The sequence below is a fragment of the Lynx canadensis genome, chromosome A1 (assembly GCF_007474595.2).
Source record: "Lynx canadensis isolate LIC74 chromosome A1, mLynCan4.pri.v2, whole genome shotgun sequence".
Lineage (NCBI taxonomy): Eukaryota > Metazoa > Chordata > Mammalia > Carnivora > Felidae > Lynx > Lynx canadensis.
The window spans coordinates 3,871,813-3,881,871 of NC_044303.2; the positions used below are offsets into that span (position 1 = coordinate 3,871,813).

Here is a 10,059-nt window from a genome sequence, read left to right on the forward strand (position 1 = left end):
ATGCCTGATTAACAAATGAAGCATTGAATTGATCTCACACAGCTTGCATAATCACATTCCTCATCCCAAGTATTTATTTTTCATTTATCACAGGTTACTATTCCAAGTCTACTTAAATAGTGAAAGTAATTTGTGCCTCACGGTGACTGGCAGTTTACGGTGTGGCTCGTTTTCCTTAATTCTAGAAATTCCAAGAAAAAAGAAAAAGTCATAAAACAGCAAAACAAAACATAGTACATTTGGTCAACTCAACAAGTGGAAACAGTTTAAAGAATTGAAAGTTTCATCCAATAACAGGAAAAAAAAAGAAAAAAAAGGAGGGGGTCTGCCTGGCTGGCTCAGTCAGTGAAGCCTGTGACTCTGCACCTTGGAGGTGGGGGTTCCAGCTCTACATTGGGTGTAGAGATTACTTAAAAATTAAAATCTTAAAAAAGAAAAAGAAGTTTCATCCAGGAACAGAATAGTGAAAATAAACCCTTAGGAACTTGAGTGTATTGGAAAACACTGTTTGGGCATTAGGAAGGGAACGAATTCTTTCACAACCACATTTGCTTTTCAGATTTAGGTCTTTGATCCAACCAGATTTGTTTTTCGTGTGGGGTATGTCTTATGTTTCGCTTTCTCAAATTTCTGGATTTGAGATTTAACCCCCTACCTACAGTAAAGTTCCTAACTTTTAATAGGGGAATGAACCATTTATATTGATTGTTACCACTGACATACTTGACATATTTCTGTGGTATTATGTTTTATTTACTGTGCTTGTTCATTTCACTTTTTCTTCTTACTGACCTTTGGTTAGATCAAGAAGCTTTTCCTTATTTTCCCTCTGGCATTTTCCTCTACTGGTTCCGTTTTTATTCTTGTAATGATTACCCTTTATATTTTACATGCATGGAGATAAATTAATACTTTCTGATGAAGTTTAAGTGATTATCATTCTCTTCCCAAATTATAAAAAAAAAATTTAAGTTATTCCCATCTTGTTTCCACTTTGCTTTTACTCATATCTCCGTTTTCTGTTTTCCAAGCAATACCTATTCAGCTTTTCCCACACAGTGTGTTGATTATTCTAATGTCCACCATTAGATGGTGCTTGCAAAATACTCTTTTTGCAAAATGCTGCTTCTTGCAAAATACTCTTTTCCTCTGGTTTTAGTTCCTAGAAGCACTGTATAGATAGTAAACTTTTCCCTCTGGGCCTGAAATGTCTAGTCCCTTCATAGTGGAATGATAGTTAAGCTGGGATAGATTTTTAGGCCGATGGTAAATTTTCATCAGCATTCTCGAGATATTATTCATTACTTTTGGGTCTTTGGTGAGCAATTTCATTCTGAATATTTCTCATTAATCTCAAAGTTTTGCAGTTCTACCGCCAAGTGTCTGGGTGCCGGGTATGTCTCAATTCATACTTGGGTATTCGGTTGCCACTTCAATGTTAGGAACTCTTGTTATTTGTGAATTCTGGAAAGTGATTAACCGTGACCTCGTCATTTCTGTGTCTTCTCATTCTCCAGAGTACAGGCGTTCTTAACTTGTGGTCTGTGGATCCCCTGGGTATCCAAGAATAGAATTTAGCGGGCTGATGATTTTGAACGTGAAAAAGAAATCCTTCATTTTCGCTGACCTCCAATTCACATTTTGCATTCCTTCAGCTATAAATGAGAGGCAACAAACCACAGTAGTATCAGCAGTTTCTCTGACTTTTTCGTCTGTAGAAGCCAGAGGTACCTCAGTATCACGTAAAGGTTATAGCTAGTATCACAGAATACGTTACACGCTCTTCCCTGCTTTGAAATTACGCTAGTTGTAAGACCTCCGACCAGATCTTATTTAATACATCACCAAACAAGCTCATAAATTGCTGTATCACCCATTGAAAGATATTTTTACATTTGTATTTAAAAGTCATTAGTTCCCTTTGAAATTCTATGTGCTTTATTTTATGCATTGAAAAACATTAAACTTCTATTTCAGATTTTACATTTCTCGTTTTTCCACTGAATTACCAAAGCCACTTTACAACGTCCTGTTCTCTTGTCATACGGGGCACGCCTCCCATTCAGCCTGCCAGAAAACTTCAATTTTTTTATTTCATGAATTTCTACTTCCTTGGTTTTCATTTTTTTTTTTAAGTTTCACTTATTAATTTTTGTGTGTGTGAGCGAGAGAGAGGCAGAGGAAGTGACAGAGAATCCTGAGCAGGCTCCGTGCTGGGAGCGTGGAGCCTGACTGGGGGCTCGATCTCACACACCGTGAGATCATACACAAAACCAAAATCAAGAGCCGTTCGCCCAGCCAGCTAAGCCGCCCAGGCGCACCTGCTCACCTGGTTGGTTTTTTTTTTTTTTTTCAACGTTTATTTATTTTTTTTTGGGACAGAGAGAGACAGAGCATGAACGGGGGAGGGGCAGAGAGAGGGGGAGACACAGAATCGGAAACAGGCTCCAGGCTCCGAGCCGTCAGCCCAGAGCCCGACGAGGGGCTCGAACTCACGGACCGAGAGGTCGGGACCTGGCTGAAGTCGGACGCTTAACCGACTGCGCCACCCAGGCGCCCCTGCCTACCTGGTTTTTAAGTCTTTCTTTTTCTACTCTGGTCTTGTTCTGTGAGCATTGATTTATCTCTTTGGATGCCCTGAACTCAGTTACGTGTTAGTCCCTTTCTGACTGATCTGTTATCTCTAGTTCCTCATGTTGGGAGATTCATTCGCCCATGTGGTTTGGCAATTCTGGGCGTTCCTGCCCCTTGGCTCTTCATCTGGGAGAAGGGGTCGGGGAGACCCTTCCATTTGCCTTTCATGTCTGTTTCACTTTCACTTCCGCCCGGGCCCTGCAGGGGGCACTGTTCTGAAGCCAGGGTTTATAAGTATTTCTCAGGTTGGGCTCCTGCAAGGCCTGAATAGTGTGTGCGTTTGGGCTCTACACTAATGCATGATTGAAGACTCTCTGCTCACATCCCCGAACGAGCAGCCTGGTTTAGGGTTGTTACCATGCTGCGTTTCACCTCCCATCTGTGTGCCCAGAGCCCGTTGCCGAACACCGCTGTCCCGCCCCCCCACCCCCTTCCCGTAGTTGGCCACAACTCCTTCCTTGTAGAGATTTAAAATACCAGTCCACATGGCATTAGTCTGCCCAGTACCTCCAGGGCTCCAGCGTTTCAACTCCCACTCATCACTCTAGGAGTTTCTTGTGTTTCTGGCACAATGAAAATGCCCTTTGCTTGTTGTTTTTTATGCCTAGTATGTGTTTTAATGTATTTTGTTTCCCCATTGTATTTTAGCCAGCATTTATGTGTAAGTGGGCACTGAGAGGAGAGCTCTGAGCTGCTTATCTGTCTTGAGCAGACTTAATAGATTTGTCTGTAAAACACAGCTGGAATCGGGTCGTTCCTCTGCTTACAGCCTTTCATCTGCTTGAATGTTAGACTCCTAAAGGCAGGAAGCTTGTCTGCCTTGTTTGCTACTGTTTTTCTACAAACCTAGAACAGCACATAATAGGGACTTCATAAATAAGGGTGAAATGAATTCAATGCATTTCCCCCACCACGTTTAGATTAAAGACGAACACAGTGAACAGGGCCTGGTGGTCGGCATGGTCTGCCAGGGGACACAATCTAGCCCTTGCATGATTTGGCCAGTGCTGCCTCAAGGCCAGCTTTTCTTGTCAGTTTGCGTTTATGCTCCCTGCTCCCTCATCCTCTGTGCAAAATTTGGGCTTAATGGGAGCCTGAAAGGGCTTGAAATCAAAACATTATCCATACGTTTCAATAACTTTTCCCCTTTGTTTGAACGGTACTGACATGACATGAGCAAGAAATATTATAATCAGATGTGATTGACCAGTTACATGCCCTAAACTCAAAAATGAATACGGGCCAAAGTTTGGGAAGTTACTGAATTCTGTGTGTCTTTACTTAAAAAGGAACACAGCTTAAAACTCACCTGCTTTAACAATCACATTATCTTAATTAGATGTATTTTTATAACCCGAATTGTGTGTGAGCATGTTTGTGTATTTACACACACAGCTTATTTATTTAGTGTATTTCTGGAGCAGTGTTCAAAACTTTTTGTTCCTCGTGTTAAGTCACGACTAAATATGTTTTTTGAATATTTATTTGAGAGAGTGGGGGAGGGGCAGAGAGAGAGGGAGAGAGAGAATCCCAAGCAGGCTCTGTGCTGTCAGTGCAAAGCCCAGCACGGGGCTCGATCCCACAAACTATGAGATTATGACCTGAGCTGAAATCAAGAGCCGGACACTCAACCGACAGCCACCCAGGCACCCCCGGCCATGAGTAAATATTTATATGTTCATATTTGAAGAAAGGGCTCGATATCTAACAAAAGATATATAACAAAAGAGAAAAAAGTAAGTTCTTTTATATCTGACTGTTGGTCAGCGTGTTCATGGAAATGTGTACTTCAGAGCTGTCTAATCACAGCCTCTTTTGGTAAAATGTGTCTTAACTTGTGCTGAACTGATACGTTTCATCTTCAAGGTCAGAAGTGATGCAAAGGGGAAGAAACTTGCTATTCCAGAAACACCGTATTATAACCTGGCTAAGAACTAGTGATTGGTCCTGACTAATGGACCTGACTAGTGGAGTCATTTTGTGGTTTGATGACTGATCTTGAAGCACACTTGCCTTCACTAGGGTCTTCAAGATCACCAGTGGTTTGCCTGAAAGGGACCAGACCTCTGCAAGTTGCTTCCATGCTTTTCTCCCTTCCTTTCCTTCCCCACCCCCCCCTCCCTTTCTTTCTATCAATCCAGGCAGGAAAAATGTAGATAATTAGCAGATGGCAAAGTGGCAAAATGGGCAGGCAATCCACAGACCAAATCATCTGGATGTATCTAAGTGTTACCCCATAACCTAAGCTTAACATAATTTGACCAATACATCCCATACATATCTCTTAAGTGTTTTCTTGTACTCAATGTAAATATAAATTTCAAAATGCGTAACATCAAATTTTTCACATTGAGATGTACATAAAAAAAAAAACGAAACTTTGTTTTCTGTAACAAAGAGTGGTAGACAAAAAACTTGCCAATTGAAGGTAACAGTTCCTCCGAGTCAAAGGTCTATGGGGTAAATATTCAGTCAGTTCAAATGCTAATTAACGATCTAGATACTTCTGTCCTCTGGAGCCGCTCCCTTTGTCTCCCCTGCCCAAGCCTACCCTAATCTTACCCTGCCGCGGGTGGATCACAGACCTGTACCCTGTATCCTGTTCCACTTCTTACTGATCTTTAAACATTTCAGTCAAAGCAGCCTTCCAGACTTTGGGGTTGGGTTGCCTTAGGTTGGGTCGGGCGTTGCCTTGGGTTGAACCTTTCAAGTGATCGTGGTGTGCCATCTGGTGGAAATTTAGTGTTTTTTCAGGCAGAGGCAAATGGTATTTCTCTGATCCATATATTCCCGGCTCTGTATCTATGTTTGACTTAGTCCCAAGGAGATTCTGATAGATTTTACAAAAACAAAGCCAGCTGAGGCCAGTCTCCATCCTGCCAGTATATCAACTCTACCAGTTCATTTCTTTCCCAAAAGAAATCTTTGCATTTGTAACCCTCCTAAGCTTTAAAAAAAAAAAAAAAGCAAACAAAACCTCAAGGCTAAACATGCATTCTATTTTATGAACAGGTGGCAAATGAACATGTTATCCTTCCTTAAATCTGTCTTTTTCCCCCAAACGAGTTTGAGTTTTCACTAAAAAGAAAGCTTTACAGAGTTTTCACAAGTAGCATTTTCTTTTGGTGTGTAATATGCAGGGTGCTTAACCCTGCCATCTGAAACTACTACGTAGGGGTAGGGCTGTCTAATGTTTTATCCGTTTTTAGATTTCGTAGATTCTCACTGATGGGATCTCTCTGATTTCGTAGACTCTCACTGATGGGAAGTTAATTTCCTTACTGAAACTAACACATTATTTCTGGATTGGTCAATAAGGCATATACACTCTAGTGGGATTCAAGCACGACACAATGGTGCTTTATACTTTATTAGTTATATTTTCATGCAACGCCATTCAGTCAGTGAGGGATTCCTGGGGAATTATTTTTAATACTGTTTTTTTTTGTTTGTGTGTTTGTTTGTTTCTTTACCTCATTTCAGATTAGAGTCTCCCACACGGAGTCTAAGCATGGATGCCCCAAAGGGTGTTCATATTAAAGCTCATGCTGGGAAAATCGAGGCCCTATCTCAAATGGATATCGTTCTCCAAAGTAGTGATGGAATGGTGAGTTCAGTGCGCCAGCTCCTGTTGTGTATTTCCTGGTGATCCTCACATCCATTAAGGTATCGTTAAATTTATGGCCGTCTGTACACCGACTGAAAAGAAGGCAAGAGACGATCGTGCATTTCAAGAAGAGCCAAGAAAGGTTAGAGTTATTCTGTACTGGATCCAGACAGTATTCTTTGCCTGGTATCTGTGCTGTCCAGTCTCTTGTTATTTTCATCTGGGAAAGAACACTGCAGATTTTCCAAGCCACTTCCTGTGGATGCGGCTTCTCTCAATATGGCGGTCACTGGGAGCTCCCCATAAATGACAGCCGCCAGCGCGTATTGCCTAGAGCGCTACGCTTTCTCGCACCAAATTAAGTTTGCGTGCAAGTTAAATGTGAAAAATAAGAGCTATAAAAGCCACAAGAAGGATGACATCTGGAACTTCAAGTCCAGGGATAAAACGTCACCGACACAAGCCAAAGTTCATAACAAAGCAGTAGAGCGCTTGCTACTCAATATTGATTGTCCTAGCACCAGGTCAGTTCACAGGTTACCTGTTTGAGTTTGGGGAAGTTAACAGGCCTCTCCGGACCTGGACCTGTCTTCTCATTTGTCAAGTAGGGAAAATAATACTTGCTTAACTAAGTCACAGACGATACCAATGTGATAATATGGGTGACAACATTTTTAAATTATGTTAATTTAATATTAACAGGAAGGGACAGTAGTAGCAAACGTAGACCATGAGAGGTGGCCCACGTGTGTGGACAGGACCTGTCCAACGGCAGCCTGCCAGGAGAATAGAACAGTCATCTGGTGAAGCCCCTTCACGTTGTAACTTAAAACGTTATGATGTCAGGAGCAGATAGATGCAAACGTGAGAAGAATTCTGGTATCTCATTACCACATCATAATGTGACTACGTACTTCAACTGTATGACCTTGACAAAATACATACCAATTTTAATTCTGAAATAATGTCACTTGTTTCCATCAATGAGGTCATGTTTATAATTGCATACAGCCTGACTCATAATTGAAGTTGCTGTCCCTTCTTACTGGGAGCTAGCTCCAAGTGAGGAGATGTCTGGCCTCCCACAAGATATATTCCCGTAAAGACCAACGAAGACGAGCAAGGAACTGGTATGCGGACTACTAAGTGACTAGAGTTTGCTAGAAGAGCAGGAAAAAAATAACTAGAAAAGAAACATCACCAAGTAACCATAAGAAAGGAGAGCAGACAGAACCCAAAGCACTGGACAAGAGCATGAGTAGGTTCCACATTTAAAAACAATACAGTACACATTTCCCTTCTTTTCCTCTGACCGTGTCCCAGACCACAAGGCAAAGCTTTGCTTCTAATACGGTTCCACCCACTACTTCACACAGGAGTGGCCAACTTCCCGAGGGTACAGACTGCACGCATCAGTTTATATATATATGATCGGAGGAGGGCACCCGGATGGCTCAGTCGGTTGAGCATCCGACTCTTGGTTTCAGCTCAGGTCATGATCTCACGGTTATGAGTTCGAGCCCAGCACTGGGCCCTGCACTGCCAGTGCGGAGCCTGCTTGCGATTCTCTGTCTCCCTCCCTTTATGCCCCTCCCGCCCTCCCTCCCTCTCTCTCTCTCTCTCTCTCTCTCAAATTAAATAAACTTAAAATTTTTTAAAAGTTAAAAAAATAAGATTGGAGTTTGTAGATAAGAGTATGTAAATAAAGAAGAGTCCAGCCTTGTTTGCAGAGAAGAACATTCGGCCTGCCTGCGACACACCTTAATTCCTGCTAACAAGCGAGCACCCTGGAGTGGGTGAGATTTGGCTACTCGGTGAGAGGGTTCTTCTTTCTTCGTTCCCAGAATTTCAAACCGCAACTAATGACCATTTGTTTACATTTCAGTTTCAACTAGAATAGGAGCAAAAACCCCAATAGCTTTTACTCGCTTTCAGTTGGCGTTAATCTGTGTGTCTGCTGTTCCTCCACACCTACGAGAAGGCAGCAGAGTTTCAAATATTTGAGAAACTAGGGAAATGGTTGGTGGCTAATCGGATGAATGTAATTGCCTCTTCTAGGAAAACAGAATCAACAGAAATCCCAACATTCACAGGTAAAAATTGTGAAGGGACGCCCGGTTGGCTCAGCGGGTTAAGCGTCCGACTTTGGCTCAGGTCATGATCTCATGGCTTGTGAGTTCGAGCCCCGCATCTGGCTCTGTGCTGACAGCTCAGAGCCTGGAGCCTGCTTCAGATTCTCTCTCTCTCTCTCTCTCTCTCTCTCTCTGTGTCTCTCTCTCAAAAAAAATAAATAAATATTAGGGGCGCCTGGGTGGCTCAGTTGGTTCAGCGTCTGACTTTGGTTCAGGTCATGATCTCCCAGTTTGTGGGTTCGAGCCCCACGTCAGGCTCCATGCTGACCGCTCAGAGCCTTGGAGCCTGCTTCGGATTCTGTGTCTCCCTCTCTTTCCGCCCCTCCCCTGCTCGTGCTTTGTCTCTCTCTCTCAAAAATAAACATTAAAAATTTTTTTAAAGAAAGAAACTCTGATCATATAATGATCATCTAAGACTTAAGTCCCGTGCCTCATTTCATTTTCTATGCGGAGAAAAAACTAATCTGTTTGGAGCATTTGGAGATACGAGTTTCATGCTGTCCCGCTCATCCCACTGGACCACTTCATCTCTTGTTTTCTCCCAAACAGCTCGTGCTTGACGCTGAAACCGTGTGTTTACCCAAGTTGGTTCAGGGGACTCAGGGCTCTGCCGGCAGCTCACAAGAACTCTATGAAATCTGTGTGTGTCCAGATGGGAAGCTTTACCTGTCCGTGGCTGGCGCGGGTACGACGTGCCACGAAAGCAGTCACGTCTGCCTCTAAACCACCTGCATCTTCCACCGAACGCCTGCCTCATGTCCGTGAGCTTTACGGTACCGACCTCAGGCCTTCACACTGAGCAACTTAACATCCTATAAAACCGAGATGGTGGATGGGAAGTCGGAGGACGGAAAAACGTGCCAACGGAAGTAGGATGCAACTACGCGCTCTCAGAATGGTGTCTACTTATGAGACACAGACGTCTAGCAACAGCAAACAAGGAAATGTTTGTTCCACTACATTTATTTTCATCAGAACCGCTGTGACTTTTCCTTTTCTTCCTTGTAGATGATCTACAGTGAAAGATTGAATTGCTGTGTGGAATTAACTTAGGCTGTTCAGTTGTGAATGTCTAATTCCCCACGGAAACAGCATTGGTCTAAATGCCCCCAAAGTTCAATGTGGTCCCATTATATCACTCAAACCCACACACATTTTAACGCACAGCGTGTCAGGTCTCACGAGAAAATCTTCAGGTTTTAAGGGGACTTAGGTGGATCTGATTTTCAACATGTAGTCAAGGGAATAAATTCTACAAAATCAATCATGTTTTCTTTATACATAGTCAACAAGCAATAAAAATCAACCTACATTTTCACAAACTTCAGTTTGTCTTTTATGTCCTCTAATCCTCACTCCGGCATTCTGAGGTAGGTATCATTTTCCCCCAAGTTCCTGGTGATTAAAAAAAGGTTCAGCTAGGACAAGTCAGAAGGTCATCTAATAGCCGGTGAAACGAAACCGAAACGTGAGCCTACATGTCAACGGCTGTTCTCGCTTCAAAAAACTCTGGCATATTGTCTCATTCCATCCAAACACCAACTACATGGTAGCTGTAAATGGGATGATATTCATTTGACAAGTGAAGTAACCCAAGTCCAAAGGGGTTTTGTCGCCCACCAGGATCAGAGAGCCAGGAGGGGGTGGGACTCATAACTGCCCAGCCTGTGTCTTTACTTCTGACAC

The 10,059-nt window shown here is 42.7% G+C and overlaps 1 protein-coding gene across 2 annotated transcripts in view; it reads left to right on the plus strand.

The window, feature by feature from the left end:
• The window catches only part of SGCG (sarcoglycan gamma), a 127,031-nt gene extending 117,336 nt beyond the window's left edge, over window positions 1-9,695 (plus strand). For both annotated transcript variants that reach the window (XM_030307794.1, XM_030307799.2), the window contains exons 7-8: window positions 6,118-6,241; window positions 8,923-9,695. In XM_030307794.1, the coding sequence (XP_030163654.1) occupies window positions 6,118-6,241; window positions 8,923-9,096 (298 nt within the window). In that variant the 3' untranslated portion in view covers window positions 9,097-9,695. The remainder of the gene's footprint in view (window positions 1-6,117; window positions 6,242-8,922) is intronic.
• The last annotated feature ends 364 nt before the right edge of the window (window positions 9,696-10,059 follow it).